We start from the raw sequence: 19,995 nt of genomic DNA on the forward strand, positions 1-19,995 counted from the left end.
AATGTAATAGGCACTCTGATAGGGTCCCTGATGTAAGGGGGGGCTCTGATGGGGACACTAATGTATTAGGCACTCTGATAGGGTCCCTGATGTAAGGGGGGGGGCTCTGATGGGGACACTAATGTGATAGGGACCCTGATGTAAGGGGGGGCTCTGATGGGGACACTAATGTAATAGGAACTCTGAAAGGGACCCTGATGTAAGGGGGGCTCTGATGAGGACACTAATGTAATAGGGACTCTGATGGGGACCCTGATGTAAGGGGGGGGGGCTCTGATGAGGACACTAATATAATAGGGACCCTGATGTAAGGGTGGGCTCTGATGAGGACACTTATGTAATAGGGACCCTGATGTAAGGGTGGGCTCTGATGAGGACACTTATGTAATAGGGACCCTGATGTAAGGGGGGACTCTGATGGGGACACTGATGTAATAGGCACTCTGATAGGGACCCTGATGTAAGGGGGGCTCTGATGGGGACCCTGATGTAAGGGGGGCTCTGATGGGGACACTAATGTAACAAGCACTCTGATATGGACCCTGATGTAAGGAAGGGGGTGATTTACAGGGGGGGTCATTTTATAAAACTTGCCCCCCCCCCCCCAAATATTTGCAAGTATAATATTGGCCTTCATACCCCTGGTCTAGAGCAAAAGATTACAGGATGATAACCTGTCTGCATAATTATGGGTGGGACTTGCTAACAATATGGTTGACTTTACTTAGGGGTGACTATTTCTTGTTTCAGATATCATTTATACTGTATTACATAAAACCAAATCTGGTTGCTGTGGGCATGGAAGAATGATTCTACCTTAGGAAGCTTTTATAAAGGAAGGACAGTATAGAAGTCACATATTTCATTGGGAAAAGTGTGCTTTGAGGCTGCACTCATTAAAATGGGTCTAATAGAGGTATCTGAGTTCCAGCTAAGTAGTATATAATCCACCTTTGTTCCAAAGTAGTGACACTACTGAAGCTCCACCTGCCTAGCATATGGAATATACTGGTTGTCGGTGATCCTAAGTTCATGGAAAAAATCTTGTTCCATCATGGGTTTTCAAATGTAATTGGTTACTTTCCCAACCAGTGAAGTATCTAGGACTAGTTTATTAAAATATTTTTTTAATTATTTAAAGGCTGACAGAGTCAATTGAAATCACAAACAATAAGACCCAATTTGTTAGAATGACATGCCCACTCTCTGCCAATATAGTCAATGCAAAAAGTTTAGGTTCTCTAAGTGGCAAAGAAACAGAGCAAATAAGCCATTGTTGATATTTTTATTATTAAAGGATACTGTGGAGTGATCTCTCTGTGCCATAATTTCCAGCTCTGTTCTTGTCCACCTGGGAATTATAAGTCTCTCTGTCCAGCTTTCCACTTGCATTTTCTCTTAAATAAAAAAGCCAACGAGGAGCGTGGGAACCCCTTATAAAGGCCATATGGAGTTCAGGAACCCTTTATATTTCCTTTCATTTGGGAGGAAAGGATTGTATAACAGAGCAGCTTAGTCCAGCTGGGAAGCCTGGTAGGTCTAGAAACAATCCTACGGAGTTGGTACAGGAGAATGTCCTGTACCATGCCCGCAGCATTGCAGGAGGAAATGCAGGGGCTGCGGAGGAGTCTCACTTACCTGACGGTGCCCACACATCACCGCGCATGCGCCACCAATGCTCGGGAAAGCCTGTACACGTTTGACTATTCCCGGCCAAACGGCGCATGCGCGGTGACGTGTTGGCGCCATTTTTAAAACATAAGTGAGACTGTGACTCGAGTTTAAGCCGAGGGGGGGCTTTTTCAGCATAAAAAAACATGCTGAAAAGGTCGGCTTATACTTGAGTATATACTGTATTTTATTTGGGTACAGCGTTGCATGACTGCACAATTGTCAGTTAAAGTAACCCGGTGCCGTATCGCAAAAAATGGCCTGGTCATAAAGGGGGTAAATCTTCCAGAAGTCAAGTGGTTAAAAAAGAAAATTAATGCAGCCACCACATCAGAGGATTGGTAAACTGCAGTATATAACATTGTTGGTTTTTTAGATTTAATACCCCTGTAATTATTGCAGTTGGTTAAAATTGATCATTGTACTTTGAATATTCTGCTTTTTGCAGCCGTAAGCCTGAAGGCGGCCGCCGTCTCTAAAACCAGTAGCTGATTAATTATGATCTCAATTTAGAAAATTATCCCACCAGTAATTTGACTGGACCCTGGATTTTGCTGATATTTACAGGCTTGAAAGTGTGTTGCTAAGTAGGAACTTTGGACTGCTTACTAGCTCACAAAGGGAGTATGAGACTTCAGTGCCAGGTAATGGACCACTATGAGCAGGACCCAGTGAAGATAGCACTTTTAATTAGAGGCAGCCCACACCAAAAGGTTTTTGGTAACAGGCCAAAGAGGAAGTATGGGCGCAGAACCCAATACGGAAATACACCTGTTCCTTATTGGCCTACTCCATCACAAGGCCTGGGAAATTCCCTCCAGTCTATGAGTAGGTAGCAGGTAACATATGGGCTTTCCAAAAAGACACCAGGAAGTGGATCCAAACCACTACCTTTCCAATTCAATAAATAGTTGATTGGATTACTTTGAGCAAATCCATGATCTGATTACAACATCCACTTGCCTGATACAGTTTGAATCCTAATGTGAATGGGATTTTTCCCATTCATTTTAAAAGGTTCCCATACTCCCTAACAGTAGGGTATTGTAGCATGCTAGCCACCGATTAATGCGGAAAGTTTGAAGTTTATCCTTTATTAGCTAATAACATATTAGGCCTAAAGGAGGGATCTAAGGTCATCCATAGATGGTTTGAATCTTGGCGGCTTCAGCAGGAACCGGCCAAGGTTCGAAGTGTGTGTAGGCTGGTTGAATGTACCAAGTTTATTGATCGATTGATCAACCTGGGTACAACTAGCCTGCCAGATTCACTTTGATTATTGCTAGCGGCTATAGCAACCACTAGCAATAATCACTGTCTTCTCCCAGTGGGGGCGGCTTCCCTACACCGCCATCAGCAGACAATTGCTCGGCCGGAGAGTTTTCTGTCAGCACTGTCTGTGTTATTGGGGGACTCATGCAAACTTTGTAGTCTCTGGCCTGCCTAAGCTTACATCTTTACTAACATGTTGGCCAACAACAATAGAAGATTTTTAAACAACATTCATTACAAAAACTCTCAGTACATTTGATGACTTGACGAATGTAGTTTGAAAGCACTTCAAAGTTTCATTTGCTTTTAATACTCAAATTTGGAATGACTTGAGCTTTCAAGAAAAAAAAAATGCATACACTGTTAAGAAATTTGTTTGAGAAAAAAATTCCAGTCTGCTCCTTTGAATCTTCTCATCAGTGTGGTCAAAAACAAACATCTGTTTGAAACATTTTAAATTAAGTTTTACTACTGTATAGGCAGCTTTACAGTGGTTGTAAAGACTCCAGGTTTTCTGCATGCATGAAAGTAAAAAGAAAACCCCTGTGCAGCAGTCCCCCCCCCCAATACTTACCTGGGGATCTTCGCAATCCAGCGAAGTGCACAACAGCCTCGGCTTTCCAGGGACTCTCCCTCCTCATTGGCTGAGACAGTAGTGATAGCCATTGGTTCCCGCTGCTGTCAATCACAGCCAGTAAGCCGAGGAGAGAGAGAGGGGGCCATGGCTCTGTGTGTAAATAGACACGCTGAGCAGCAGCTAGGGAGCAAGCCTGCTTGGTTGCCCTCATTGCAAGCTGCTTGCTCTGGGGGCACTTGGCAGGTGGGAGGAGCCACAGGAGCACCAGCGGGGGACCCGAGAAGTGGAGAATCAGGGCTGCTCTGTTCAAAACCATCGCACAGAGCAGGTAAGTACAACAGGTTTGTTATTTTTTAACTTGTTTTTGTTTAATAATAGCTTTTTTATATCACTAAGGCCTCTTTCACACGGGCATTCCGTATGTCCGTATATCACCCCATCCGTTTTCGGGTGATATACGGACATAAAGCATGTCAATGGGATTGTGGATGTCAGCGGAATACCATCCGCTGACCCATGATTTTCGTCCTTTCAGTTCTGTTCCATTTTTTGGAACGGCACAGAACCCTATTTTTCTTCCGTTTAAAAAACGGAACGGACGCAAAATCGGATGTCAGCGGTGTCATCCGCAATCCCATAGACATACATTATGTCCGTATATCATCTGCAAACGGATGGGATGATATGCGGACATACGGACCGGATGACACAAGTGTCATCTGTGTCCGTAAATAAAAAAAAAAAAAAAGTGCCGGAGCGGATCGCAATACGGTCCGCTCCGGGTGAAAGAGGCCTAACTCCCAAACTTTCTGGATATTCCTTAACAAAATAGTATTTTAAGCAAACAGGTGCAGTTCAGGTGTATGTCCCTAACAAACATATCCAGATATCCAAGTTTGAGTCTTTATGACCATGCAAATTCCTACCCATAAATGTCCTGATTAGTGCACCACAGAGGATTTACTTGTGACACAAACACGTGAGTGATCAGTATTCAGCTATGCACCAACATACCTGAAGCTGTGATGTAAACCTCACATTCAGGGGAAATAAAGGGACAGCCAGCTATAGCAAATAGTTTAGAGAACAAATTCTTGTTAGAATATCTGTGTGGCCACAATGTAATAGAATTGTCAGTTGAATTTGTTGGTCTGTTTAAATACATCAAGAAAAAAAAACTCACAAACACACATAACCAAATGCCGAACAGAGAGGTTGTGTGAGGTAGATGGATATGGGCGAGGCTGTTATTCTGGAAACCTGACCTGCAAGATGTGCACTGGAAGTTCCCAGTAATTGGTACTTTACACAACATTCCCAAAGTATTATATATTCAGGAGGACATCAAGCTATATTTAGGACAATGGGTTAAAATTAGTGACCTTTCTTTCAATGGATGAAAATGGCCATTATAAAAAAATAAACAAAAAGAAAGGTGTGGTGGCGCTGCCTAAAGGTAAAGTATTATGTGCAAAGCAAAAATCCTATGTGCAAAAATAGCTAGTTACACAATGTGAATAAAGTGCCAAATGTGCTCAGATGCTATCGTACAGAAAATATTAAATATAAATAAAGTGCAAGGTGCAAATGAGTACAATAGAGCCTAATTATAGTATCTAATAAATGCAATTATTCAACGCTAAAAATTATTAAAACCAGATCATGAATTGATATCATCAAAAAATATATATAAAAATAAAAAAAAACAGGTTAATAAAAAATGATTGAAAAATTGTATCATCCAATTGTGCGAAGTGCAAAAACTCATGCAAAAAATAGTTTGCATTTCTGATAGTGTGAAGACCACTCTGTGCAAGCTGGGCCAAACGTGCTCCCCCAATTGGACCGCACTCACCAGATGGAAGTACCCTTACGGGGATCACAGGTATGTAGCCAGCAAAGTAGAGTTGGACTTCCCCAACCACTCTGGTACCGACCAGCACAGATAAGACGTATCCACCACTTACACGAACGTTGGATAGGAACTACCTTATAATAAATGTCTATCTGTGCTGGTCGGTATCAGATTGGTTGGGGAAGTCCAACTCTACTTTGCTGGCTACATACCTGTGATCCCCGTAAGGGTACTTCCATCTGGTGAGTGCGTTCCAATTGGGGGAGCACTACTGCATCTGCTTGCACATAGTGATCTACACACTATCAGAACTATTGTTTGCACAAGTTATTGCACAATTATTGGGACTAATGGATGATACAATTTTTCAAAATGTTTTTATCCATCTATATATATATATATAGATTTTTTGATGACATCAATTAATGATCTGTTGTAATAATTTTTAGCATTGAATAATTGCATTAGATACTATAATTAGGCTCTATTGTATTCATTTGCACATTTTATTTATATTTAATATTTTCTGTACAGTCACATCTGAGCACATTTGACACTTTATTCACATGTTATGCAACTAGATATTTTTGGCACAGAGGATTTTTGCTTTGCACATATGGTACTTTACCTTTAGGCAGCGCCCCCAGACCTTTCCTTTTTCATATTATACCCCTTGGGGTATTTAAGGTAGGCAGCAGCCTCTATATTCCTTAGCTATCCTAGCGTGGAATTTATACAAATTTTTCATTATAGAAAATAATCACTATAGCTTGATAAATTGAGCTTAGTGAGATTTAGGCCAGCCATACACTGTTCGAATCTCGGCCGGTTCAGCAGGAACCAGCTGAGATTTGAACAATTAATTGGCAGGCTGAATGTACCAAGTTGATCGATAAACTTGGCTTCAAACACCCTGTCGGATTTGCTTGAGATCATCCCAAGTGGCTGCTTTAGCCCCTCTAGCGATAGCGACTGTCTTTTCTCAGCGTCAGCGGGGACAGCTTCCCCCGCCGGGAAAAGGCAATGTCTCAGAAGGAGGGATTCCCCTGTCAACACTGTGTTAATGGGGGAATCATGCAAATTTCTTTCCTACAGCGCCTTATTAAGTGATGCAAAGTAAAGAACAATTCTGTAGTAACACAAGGCAACCAGATTTCAGTGCAATGCAGACAGCGCAGCAAAAGAAAAACAGATTGGTTACTTTACCTCATTAAAAAAAAAAAAACTCAAAACACTTTGGGGTGGAATTACTAAAGGCAAATAGACTGTGCACTTTCCAAGTGCAGTTGCTCCAGAGCTTAGTAAATGAGGTGAAGCTTCACTTTGCGAAGAATACCCAATCATATGCAAGGAAAAAAAAAAAACAGCTTCTTTGCATGCACGATTGGATGATGGAAGTCAGCAGAGCTTCCTCCTATTTACTAAACTCTGAAGCAACTACACTTGCAGAGTTCAGTCTATTTGCCTTTAGTAAATCAACCCCTTTGTGCCAAATAAAAGTGCAAGACTTTTTTTTTTTGTTAAAGAGGTTCCCCAGCCAATGTTGGCGAACCTTGGCACCCCAGATGTTTCGGAACTACATTTCCCATGATGCTCATGCACTATGCAGTGTAGTTGAGTATCATGGGAAAGCTAGTTCCAAAACATCTGGGGTGCCAAGGTTTGCCATCACTGCCCCAGGCCTTCTCTGCCTTAAGCTGGATACACACTATACAACTTTTGTTGTTCGATTTCCTTTAGATTTACCTTCAACTATGTAGTGCAAAGGCCGCCTGATTGCATACAATGTGAAAGAGTTAAGGTTTGACCTCATATTATATGGTTTTAGTAAATCTAAAGAAAATTGTAGAGTGTATCCAGCCAATGGCACCCCAACTTACATATACACAACTATACACTAGCACACCACAATGCACAGATACGAATACTGTACTTTTTAGGCACATAGAGATTATATTCAAAAGTAATGTTGCTGTAGTGCAATATACCTCAATACATAAAATCATGTGCATTAATGTACACAAAAGGTGTAAATAGCCCCTTATGACTGGTTCACACCAGACACAGCATATTTTGACGTGTAGACATACATTGCTGATGTGTTGTGTTTTTGAAGGAATTATTTTGAAATTACCTAAAATTGTGTATAGCAGGTCATTACATACATACCAGCATGCAAATATTTTTTTCCCAGTAGACTGCAACACAATTTCTTAGTGTAAACTGTCCCTATTTAAAGCAATGTCATCTCTGGTTTCCTGGCATTTTGGTTGAAAAATGCATGAAAAAGAAAAATCCATGCGTGGTCAGTGTTCATGTTTTGCAGAGCTCTGCGAATATACATGGCCACAGTGAAGACATTTTGGGTTCATTTATTCAGCTTTGATAGATTTACTATATATATATATATATATATATATATTATATATACACACACACATACATATATTATATATATATATATATATATATATATATATATATATATATATATATATATATATATGTGTGTGTGTGTGTGTGTGTGTGTGTGTGTGTGTGTGTTTGTCTGTGTATGTATATATGTATGTATACATACATGTGTGTATATATAAAAAAATAAATAGTAAATCTATGTGTGTGTGAGTGAGTGTATATAATGTATGTATATACATACACACACACACACACACACACTATATACACACACCCACACAGACACCGAGTTTCCCTGAAAATAAGACCGGGTCTTATATTCATTTTGGCACCAAAAGACACAGTAGAGCTTATTTCGGGGTAGGTCTTATATTTCAGCCCTCCCCGAAAATCACAGTAGGTCTTATTTTAAGGATAGGAGACAAAACTACTGATCTTCCTGGTGCCACTTATATCTCTATGTGCCTGTTCTAAGTTGCTGACGACTGGTCTAGTCTTTTGGGATTTCAGGAGAATTTGCGAAGACCTAGATGGAGTGTCAGTGTGCTAGTACATGTAACTGGCATTTAATGAGGAAACTTCAGCTGTCAGGTTTTCAATGAAGTTGGGAAAGATCAGGATTTTTGTTTTAATTATGGTCTGTGTTCCTGTGTGATTCCAAAAAAAAAAAAAAAAAAAAAAAAAAAAAACATGCAGCATCAAAAGCACTATTTTTAGAACCATTGTGTCCCTGCTGGGTAAAAGGACTCATTTCCTATCTTCTAATCAAAAAACCTTCCCAAGTATTCAACCAGCATTTTTGCTATATTAGTCTTTAATTCTTTGTCCTAAACTGGGTAACAGTAGTGGTGGGACGGTCATAAAATGGCAGCAATTCTGCCACTTTCGATGCTGCTGCAGCTCAGAATTGACATGGAAGATGCAACCTCTCAGTCATATTTGTACATCTCCCTCTGCCCATGGATGCTGACTGACAGCATTGTACCACCTTGTGTCATCCTTGTTTTGCATAGCAAATGTCCTCCAAGTGCCATGCTTCTGCAACATTTGATCAACTTACCCTGCACAGCAAACCCACCTCCTAGGTCACATCTTTTGAAAAAATAAGCAGGCTATCTGTTTAGTATTTATTCTGGTGCCTTGAGTTCCACTTTAAAAACATATTTTTCTCACTCTTCATAATGAGCTGAGAAACCACACATGTAAACCTCAGTACACAGTCCACTGACCAAGGCAGCCTCAGCAGATACAACTGCCAATGCGCCATCACCTTTGGGTTTGAAGTTTACATCCAACAGCAATTCCAGTCTAGTGGCTGTGTGCAAAACATGTCCAACTTCTTGTAGTGGTCAGTTTTACAAAAACAGCTTCCCCAGTGACCATTACTAACCTGAATGAATTCAACTCATGTCTCGAAAGCTCAAATTAGATAATCCATAGAGATAAAAAAAAAAAAAAAAAGGGGTTGATGAATTTCAGAAACTAGTTTCAAAATCAAGCTTAATATGTTGGATAGTATGCAAGCAGTAGGGAATATAGGTGTCAGGCATGTAAGGAAAACAAGGGCTGCTGCTGATGATCACCTTTTAAAAACACTATTTGATTGGTTACTATTTTGAACCACGAGCCTAATCAATTTCAGAGTTACTGAACTGGAACAAATAGGGCAGTTCAGGAAAGCCAGAAGTCCTTATATAAATATGCTCGGACAGGACTAGGCCATTGCCCTTTTGTATTGGGGCAAGAGGGTCAAGCTTGACAGCCAAGAACTAGTGGTTTCAAAAGGATAGGCCAACAATGGCATCTCCCACAGAGCTCTCCTTACTGGATTCCGTTAATTACCAATGATTGCAAATGCCAGCCAGGTGTAGGTTTGCAGACTCGAATGACAACTGGACTTATCTATTAAAAAAAAAAACTCCCAAAACTCCTAAATATCATTACCAGGGTCCCATGATGTACAGTAAATGTAACCTTTATTCATTAAGTGACCGTAATTAGTCCAGTTATGCTTTGCCTAAAACCTTATATGTTGTTTTAAAAGCAGTATTAAACCCCCAAACCAAACATGTAATGTACTGCAGCTTACAAATCATTAGATGTGGTGGCTGCATTACTTTTCTTTAGGCTGATTATGGCTGCAATGCTTTGCAGGCTCCTGTAAAAAATAAATGCATATTTTTTCCACTGCAAAATTATGTGCATGTATATAAAAAAAACAAAAAACAGGATGATATGAAGTCAAAGGCTTGTTTCTAACCATGATACTCCACTGTAACACAAATACAACAAATGTTCAAAAACATCATTTTTTTTATTGGTACAGAGAAAATGATATACAGATGAATTGGAAATGGAGGATATAACAGCAGGCAAACGCTCTCAGACACTTGTCAGAACTGACGATATGCTAATCACGCTCTGCAAGTGCAACAAGGTGAACATCAATTTCTGTTTCTGTGAGGATTCTGAAACAGAAAATAATTAAAATGACTGCCAATGGCACACCAATTTAAAAAAAAAATAAAATTCATGGCACTTGGTAAAGGTAAAAGAAATTTACACAAGATAATAAACACAACTTTACAAGCAATACATTGCAATAATATCAGGAGCATTCTGTAAACAACTTTAATAGCAACACAAAGTTTGTCCTAGCCTTTATTTTCCTAGAAAGATAGAAGGAATGTAGGAAAGTTTATATTGTATTCCTGTAGATTTGTAAAGTAGCAACCATATTAGGGTCTGTTTAAAGGAAGTATGAGATTTAGAAAAAAAAAAAAAAAAAAAAAGATATTCACCACTGCGCTGGGAACGGAGTGATCAAAGACAACTGATCGCTCAGTTCTCAGCATTCTGTGAGCAGAAAGCTGGGGACTGTCAATCACTGGCTCTCTGCTCTGCCCTTCCATCGCTCACTGGAGCACTGGGCTGTGGAGGAGGTGGCTCAAGCTCTCAGCAGATCACCGAGAGGCTGAACCAACTGCTTTTCCAGGCTTCTGGGTGGAGCCCGACCATATGCTGTGACGTCAAAGCCCTTTTGAGATCCATAGGAGAAGTATAGCCAAAATAGCAAAATACAGTAATCAGCAGGAAAGAGATCCAACATGTTATTAGTCCTGACCATTGAGAACAAAGAAAGTAGATTGGTTGTTTAAGCCTGGTACACACTATACGTTTGTTTCCGTTCAACCCACTAGGTTGAATGAAAACAAATTGACAGCCCTGGTTGGAGCTGCTGTACTCACAATGCAAAGTAAGTACAGCGATCTCCTCCACTGAACTGTTGTGTTCTTAAAGGGGGACCCCCCCCCCCACACCAGAGCACTCCGATCAGCGTACTCCACATTGGCTGAAAGCGCTGATTGGGAGTCTGTTCGCTGCTGGTTTACCAGCATGCATGTCCAACATACACATGGGCCATGTCTGCCGTTTTTTTCTTTTTTTTTTGAATGGGCAAATGTCTCCCGACATTTTGCCTGTGTGTATCCGGCTTTAGGTTTACAACACAAACTACATTTGTGATTCCCATTTTTAGACCACCTTGCTTAACACGGTATCCAAGCTGCGTGTTCCTTCAAATACTATCAGACAGGTAAATTAAAGACAGACCACAGAGCAGGCACCCCCTTCCTTGTACCCAGCGATTGCAAGGTTTGCATCTAAAGAAAATGGTCTCTTCATAATCAATGACCACTCATGTACTGGTAATGTAAACTGATGTACAATTCTTTTAATTGTGTAAGGACTATTTGGAGGTCTCTCCATGTAACTCTTTGTATAGAACATTAAAATGTAATAGACAGATTCTACGAAATCAGGGACCACAAAGGGAGTTATTCCCTCATCCACATGGGAGTGTATAGGTGAAGGAATGGAGTTATTTTCTTTAGTTTAACCTGCTGGTAAAACGGAAAAAAATAAAAAATAGTCATGTATGGCCAGCCTTAGAAATCAGATTCTCCATTCCTTTGTTTAGAAATGTATCTAGGCATGTACTGTTGTAATCAAGGCATGTACTGTTTTCATTATACTTTATTTATGGGCATATCTATCTAATCCAAAAACTTCTTTGGTGGGACAGTCATGAATGATTGGGGTCCATTTCCCAAGGACACTTACGGGTTGGGTTGGTTGTTCCAAGACCCATTAATCTGTCTGTTTTTCACAGATTTGTTCTGAGAACATTGTGATGTTTATGAGGCTCATAAAACACTTCTGAAACAGAACAGTCAGTGATATATTTCTTGATATATACAAACCTGAATCTTTTTTTTTTTTTTTTATTGAAAATAGTACTGAATACAGAGTATCATAAGAAACAAAGGTCAGAGCTCCAGTCACAGCATAAGAACATGAGCATAATATAATAAATCGGGCATCACTAAATGGCGGCCCGCGGGCCAAGTCCGGACCCAATCAATGTTCCGTCCGGCCCCGCAGCGGTCGCGCCATTTAGGATCTGTTTTTTCCCTCTGCCGCCGCCGCTGCAGCTCTGTCTTTACAGAGCGGACATCGGAGGAGTAGCGCAGTGATTCACGGAGGACGGGGGCTGGTACAGTTAACTGATTGGTTGCTAGAACTGCCCTGTATTCTAGCAACCAATCAGTTACCTGGGGCAGGTCCCGCCCTCCGTGCATCCCTTTGAGCACTTCCGATGTCAGCTGCTGTGCCTCCGATGTCAGCCACGCTGCTCTGTTTAAGGTAGGACAGGGAAGAGACACTGCTAATGTAAAGGGGGAGAGAGGGGGGATATCAAAGAGGCAGAAAAGTAAAGGAGTGATACGGTATGAAGGGGGATGGGGTTCTACAAAGGGGGTGAGGATTAGAATGTGAAGGGGGGCTGGAGACTGCAGTGTGAAGGGGGGTTTGAAAAAAAAAAAGGAGATGAGCACAGGAATGTCTGAGGGTGCTATAAAGGGGGTGAGGACAGGAATGTTAATGGGGGGCTGGGGACTGCAGTGTGAAGGAGGGGCACAATAAAATGGGGGAGGACAGTTATATGAAGGGGGTGCTATTAAGGGGATGAGGACAGTTATATGAAGGGGGTGCTATGAAGGGGGGAGGACAGTTATGTGAAGGGGGGTGCTATAAAGAGTATGAGGACAGGAATGTGAAGGGGGGCTGGGTACTGCAATGTGAAGGAGGGGTACTATAAAGGGGGCGAGAACAGGAATGTGAAGGGTGGGTGATATGAAAGGGGCTTGGAATTGCAATTTAAAATTAGGGGGTGATATAAAGGGGGGCCGCTGACAAAAATGTGAAGGGCTGAGGAATGTAATGTGAAGGGGGGATGATGTACAGGGGGACTGAGAACACTGATGTAATAAAAAGGATTGTGATGTGAAGGATTGTAGACTAGGTTCACATTATTGCGTAACGCGTGTAGGCGGCCCATTTATTTCAGTGGGCTGCCTTGTAAGCAGAAACGCAGAAAAGGATTGTGACCTTTTTTTTTTTCTTTTTAATTGCGCCGTACCAAGCTGCATGGTACTGCGGCACCATGCGATGTGGCACTCGTAAAGACGCGCCATGTTTTCGCATTGTGCAGAGGACGGTGCCATTGAGAGCCAAACATATGATTCGGACCTCGGTTTGAAGAAAATTTTACCTACTGGACCTTCATGAATTTTAATTCATTACCCCTGTAATAAATGATACAAAAGATCAGAAATGGGGCTAAACATAATCTCACTGGTAAAGTTTGTGCCATATAGTACTCAGAACAGTGCTTACAATCAGTAATAAAACAAGGGAGTAACTCAAGCAGTCCCAGAGACCAGGGAGGCAGGGGAGACCCAAATATGAAAAGATGCAAACTGGGAAAAATATCCCCCACATGGGACAGAAAATAAAACCCTCAAAAAAAAGGGAAGACCCCCAGCACGGAAGAAAAAAAAAAAAAAAAGATACAAACCTGAATTTTGGATCCTGAATAGTCACCACACCAACCTCAAGCTCAGATGGTTTGAAATCAATAGAAAGTACCGTGGACAGGCAAGAGATGGCCGTCTAAGAGAGAGAAGAGAAAGTATAAAATAAGGGATGGATCAGCAATTTACAACCCATCCGTCCTTGCAGCTAATATTTTTTCCCCCACTGCTGGTCAAATAGCCGGTTTAGGAAATAATGGATTTATAACAGAACCTTGGTGAAGCCACAAACTGCAGGAGTCAAGCTCAGCAGATGCAGGAAGCTGCCTCCATCCCGCTGGCCATCTTGTGTAAACAAAATATAGGAAAGAACATTTCTGTGCTGTCTGATAAAAATGATGCATGGCATTTAATTGTATCATGCATAAAAAATAAAAGAATGAACCGGAAATAATGCTACACAAATGACGTAGTCTGACAATATAATTCAGCTGACTATCTGCCTTCAGTTTTTTAGGAGTCACTTAACTGGAACAGGCATGCAGTAAGTGAAATAAATATAAAGTCAGGAATTTTTGCCACAGTTGTTCCACATCAGGGACAAGTATTTAAGTGAATTATTCATCATACCCAATTAGCATTTTCAGAAGAAAAGTTAATTAATGGCAACCTTCATATATCTGTTATAACAGGTCCTCTTAAACAGGATAAGTGATGTGGGTGGAGGTCACAGGACAGATCTCTTATGACCGGAACACAATAAAATATACTCTAAATAAGCAGTTTGTGTTAATTATAGGAGACAACAAACTTCATGAACCAAATAAAAAACCGTGTGAGTCGCTCAGACTTCCAGGGTTCAAATCCTGTGACCACCACTGTGAGTGCTGGCCAAGGAGCTTATCTCGGCTCCAAAATTCCACATGTAAGAAACGTCCCGTGAGCCGCCCAACAGAGCAAACCTGCTGTAATGCAGTAAGTATATGGCAACCTCAGCCTGGACTCCAACCAGGCCATGCACCCAAAGTTTTTTGCTTCCCCCCCCCCCCCCAAAGCTTATTCATGGGGATCATACCCATGATCAAGCTCCGAAGGGGCGGGGCACAATGCACTGGGGGGGGGGGGGGGAATGCGTGGCCTGGCTGAAGTCCAGGCTAAAGTTGCCATATACAATATTACAGCAGTGATGACATAGTGACAGAAGACCTGAAAGCTGCACTTAGTGCTATAGAAGTTATTACCTCCACACTTTGCTCAAATGTCCAATCAAATTTCTTCTTCACTTTCTTTTCCAGAAAGCTAGTAGCCTCTGTCTGTTTCACCCCAGCTGTGGTGGCCTTAAAGCCACAGTAGTATCCAGCAGGATCACATTTATAAACCTGAGGACCATTCTCCTCATCAACTCCAATAAGTATCATACCTGAAAAGAAACACAGAGAAATGTTTAAGGGAAAGCACGCTATAAGGTATGTGTTCTTTATGCTATGGCCGGGAATCTACTTACAGCAACCTAAAGGCCTCATTTCTGCATTCTGTGTGTACACCTGAGAGATATCAGCAATTCGCTTGCAAAGCATATCCACAGGAATCTCATAGCCATATTTGTACTTCCAGTTTGCAGCTTCGTAGCGTGCTCGCTGCACCTGCGACCTGCTGTCAGCTTGGTGAATGAAAAAGAAAAAGCAACAAATCAGATGAGGGAGGCAGTGAAAAACACACTGGAAACATCTCTAGGGTGCGGCCAACAGAACCCAATCTAGTTCCAGGTCATGTTTAAAACAAAAGCCAATGCCTGATTGGTTACTGGAGAAAACAGCATTTAAAAAATATATGAACCCCAAAAAATGATTACAGTGAATCTACATTCAGAGGGACAGTGCTACCGAAATAAAGCTGAACTGAGTGCTGGATATAACTTCTATACTTTTGTGCTGCTGCAGCACAAACCGCTGGAAATGACTTACATAGCACTGCCTAATCGACAGCATGAATACAACTGGGGAAAAAATGAATGCACATCATGAGTTCAATTAAAAAAAATTGTGTTTTCATGAAAAACTAGTGTAAGTGGCAGAATATAACTTAGTATCAGCCCGTCACAAACCCTTGTACTGCAGAACTCAGACTTAGGGATGGAGAAGCAGTATTAGGCCCTGTTCGCACCTGAGCATTTTTCATTTTCAGCTCGTAAAACACTCATCTCTGAAATCTCAAAACACCCAACAAGCAAAATCCCATTCATTTCAATGGCCCCTGTGAGCGTTTTTGTCGCCTGAAGCTCAAAAAATTACACAAGCTTCTTTTTTAGCAGATTACAAGCATTTTTGTTATATGTGAATGCCTGCCTCCAAACACCTGCAAAAAAAAAAAAAGGCATGGAAAATTCCTGAAAAACGCCCAAAAAAACGATATGCTCAGGTGTGACATACTGGGGGGCAGGACAAATCTGTTTACCTTGTTAATCTACAGTGGAGAGAAAAAAAAAAAAGTCAGGTCTCCTGAGTTGCCGTGTCATCTGGCAAAGCTCTTTAAATCTCAGAAATGAAAGGACAGAAATAGAAATCCGTGGCAGGAACACTGCTTCCTTTTGTACATTTCAACTCCTGTACATATTTAGCTGTTTGACTGGCATTCAGCAATATTTATGATCATTCTATAATGCCACATGTAAACTGCAAAGAGTTCTAGCTCCAGTACTCCCTTGTTACTGTGGCACATGACCTCCACCTCTAGGACTTTTCTATTAAAATATGGTGATGAAAAACTAACATTTCTTCTGCTTATGAAATACCAGACAGTGGCAGAGATTCTATGCAGGGATGCAGACACCGGTGGGGTACTAATGGGAGTGCAGATTTATGGAGGGGTGCTGTGGCCTCCTGACGCATGTCTAAAATAAAAAACAATAAAAACACACAGTACTATATACACCCCCATATCATATTACCTGTCATTCCTGTCATCACACAGCCAATGTTCTCAGTTATCCGGAATAAGTGGCTCACTGTGTTATTGTCTAGCAACTTGTCCTGCGGAGAAGAATAAACTGATCAGAGAATACTTCTAATATTTAGGCAGAAGTCAGAGTGGATGTGGCCACTTTACCAAGCTACACAAGATAAATCACGTTGGGACAAGCCGCGTGTACAATATTGTAGTGCATATATAGCCAAAACTTTTTTTTATGCTTTGTATAAAAAGGTAGGGGAGGTGTTAAACATTATTTTTGTTGTGCCTATGGTATTAAGCAGATCTGCTTTAACTACTAGCAGTGCTTCCATAAACAAATGCAAATACTAAAGAGGAAGGTTTATAGTGCCTTTAAACAATAATCCAGCACTGTGTTCTAAAAAGTTAGGCACCCGTGTAAATTATGTAACGCAAGGATGCTTTTAGAGCCGGTTCACACTTGTGCGGATGCGCTGATCGCATGTAATTCGTAGCGCACTGCTCCTTCATTACATGCAATCTCCTGTGCGGATGCAAGTTCAGCCATATACTTTGTATGCACATCCACAGCAAACTCGCACATGAGGCATTTTTTGAGCCGCCTCAGAATCGGATACCACAGTGGTTCACACTTGTGCGATCCGATTCTGTGCAAACTTGCAGATCACACTGCGATATGCGATCAAACTGGTGGTGTTGTTAACATTTAATTGACACCCCCTGCTTATCGCATATGGCAGTGTGAACTGCCAGATGTGCGGATGCGATGTGGGATCACGCTGCATATTCGCAGCGTTCCTGCATCGCACAAATGTGAACCGAGCCTTAAAAACAAACAATGCAATGAATCATTTATATAATGTTTAGTGACAACCTAAAAAGTGCATAAACAGAAAAAAAAAAAATCAATATTTGGTGTCCACCATTTTTCTTTAACCTCTTCCTGCCCAGCCCCAGTGTCTCTTTAAGCAGGGGGGGGGGGATGCTGGAGAGATTGGCAATTATGTGGCCACTGATTGGCTGTCACAGTGGTCACGTGATTGGGACCCAGCACCCCCCCCCCCCCCCCCAGCTATTGATCTTTAGTGGGGACTGAGAGCAGACTTTGACAGCTGGGTCACGCTCTCAGCTCAGAAACATCGCCCACCTAGTGACGCATATGTGTGGCATTCAAGTGTTAAAGCTCACCCTTTTGCTGCCACACACATGTGTTACGCAGGCGGCAACTAGCGAAACTGCATCCATTCTCCTAGGTACACTTGCACACACTTTTTAAAGGAATTCAGCAGTGAGGTTGTTCCAAACATCTAGGAAAACTAACCTCAGCTCTTCTGTAGAATTGGGGCTCTTACACATAGGCTCAAAAAATAAATAAAAAATTTGTGATACTGGCCAGTACTTTACACATACCTTCCCTATATTATTGGAAGGTATGTGGCATGAAGCATGACAGCCAGTCAATTAGCATTTTTAGTGGGAGAACTGCAATGGCTGCCTCTATGTGTATCTCACACTAGGCTTCCTTTACTAAATGCTACCGTTTAGTGTAGCTCTCCAGCCTCCCTCTAGAATCACATTTCCAGTTTTGGGTGAAATATCCATTTCATTAAAATTTCAAATAAATACAACTTACTGGGACTTTCTTCTGTGTAACAACAATTGCGCAGTCTTTTCCCCGCACTGCCACCGATGTGAGGCCACCTTGGTTAATTGCTTTAAATGCATATTCTGAAAACATATGAAAATGTAATAAGGTCATTTGCAGAAAGAATACTTATACTAATATAATATCACAAATTAGGTGTGTGTCATTTAAAAACGAGTATAATTTATGTATCAAATTTACATTTCATAACAAATACACCAACATAAAAAAAGGAGTGTGTTGGAAAACCAATATTTAAACCCTATAAACCAGGGATTCCCAAACTATGGCCCTGCGGCTGTTGCAGAACTACACATCCCATGAGGCATTGTAAAACTCTGACATTCACAGACATGACATGGCATGATGGGAATTGTAGTTCCTTGACAACTGGAGGGCCATAGTTTGGGAATCCCTGCTATAAACAAATAAGTCCCAAATCCTAAATTAAAGAAAAAAAAAAAAAAAAAGTAATTCATGTAAAGTAAAACATCCAAAAAAATATAAAGGTGTATAGTCCCATATTCCAAGTGCAAGTGAATGCCACTCTTATCCAATAAATATAAGCAATCCAAGGAATAAATAGTTGTTACATCCAATGCTGATCACCACAGTGATATCACCCGCAATATAAGATAAGGTTGGCTCCTTACCAGATAAAGTGAACCATATAATAAATGGTCAACAGCGCATTTAAAGTAAACAGCGCATTTAAAATAACCAGGATGTCTTCCTGTCACTCCTCACCCCCTTGCTGCAGACTCTGCAAGCAATGTATTTATTGCAAAGCAAGAAAATGACATCTCATAGCAGAACACGTTTAAAAAATCTGTATCTTTAATAACAGAAGTACACTTACATATCTTCCACAGTAAAATCGCATTAAAAGATGCACAGAGCGGTTTCCAGAGCAGCCAACCTCCAATAACCGGTTTTCCGACAGTCAGTGTAAAAAGCGTCACGTGTAGGCGTCTTTACCCAATCCTTGGATTACTTATATTTATTGGATAAGAGCAGCATTCACTTGCCCTTGGATAGCAGACCATACACCTCATATTTCTTTTGGATGTTGCACATTAATTACTTTTGAAATTTTAATTTATGAATTGTGACTTGTTTATAGGATTTGAATATTGTTTTTTTTAACACACTCATTTTATTATGTTGGTGTATTTCTTACAAAATGTATATCTGGATTTATTTCAGTTTTGCACTTTATGAATTGAGATTTTAAATGATTTATAATTGTTTTTATGCACATTGAGTATGGTATATGATGTAATAATTTAGCGCCACACTATTTGAGATCACAGATTTTGGTGCAGGCTGCTTTTATGTGTTAAAATCCCAGCAAAGAATTATTTTTGTTTTTATAATTTATGACTACATGCCCATTATAGGAGGGAGACTCACATAATAGCAGCTTAATGTGAATATGGCATATTATTATTATTTTTAAAAGGTGAACTCTGGGATAAGCAATTATTGTTTAAATGCAAGAGGCATGTGAATTATTATATAAATATTGCTGTGCTTTATGCATTTCTTTCAGGTCTGTGCAGTAATTGAGTGTGAAGCGTTGCTTTGTGCAGGAGCTTCCTGTAATAAGAAGACTAGTCACTGCTGTGTCTCTTGTTGTACAGAATGACTGGTCTGGTCTCCGCCCCCTCCTGTAGTAGCATGCATTGGGTGTGCGCCCCCCCCCACCCCCCCCCCCAACTCTGCTCAGGCTATGTAC

The 19,995-nt window shown here is 40.9% G+C and overlaps 1 protein-coding gene across 1 annotated transcript in view; it reads right to left on the reverse strand.

Moving 5' to 3' along the window:
• Positions 1-10,085: 10,085 nt before the first annotated feature.
• PSMA6 (proteasome 20S subunit alpha 6) overlaps positions 10,086-19,995 on the reverse strand; it is a 37,201-nt gene continuing 27,291 nt past the window's right edge. Inside the window, exons 2-7 of the mRNA XM_082242854.1 lie at positions 18,246-18,340; positions 16,611-16,692; positions 15,168-15,323; positions 14,905-15,083; positions 13,708-13,802; positions 10,086-10,258 (exon numbers count right to left, since the gene is read on the reverse strand). Coding sequence (XP_082098980.1) covers positions 10,201-10,258; positions 13,708-13,802; positions 14,905-15,083; positions 15,168-15,323; positions 16,611-16,692; positions 18,246-18,340 — 665 coding nt within the window. The 3' untranslated portion in view covers positions 10,086-10,200. The remainder of the gene's footprint in view (positions 10,259-13,707; positions 13,803-14,904; positions 15,084-15,167; positions 15,324-16,610; positions 16,693-18,245; positions 18,341-19,995) is intronic.

Source organism: Pelophylax lessonae, assembly GCF_965119305.1.
Source record: "Pelophylax lessonae genome assembly, chromosome: 13".
Classification (NCBI taxonomy): Eukaryota; Metazoa; Chordata; class Amphibia; order Anura; family Ranidae; genus Pelophylax; species Pelophylax lessonae.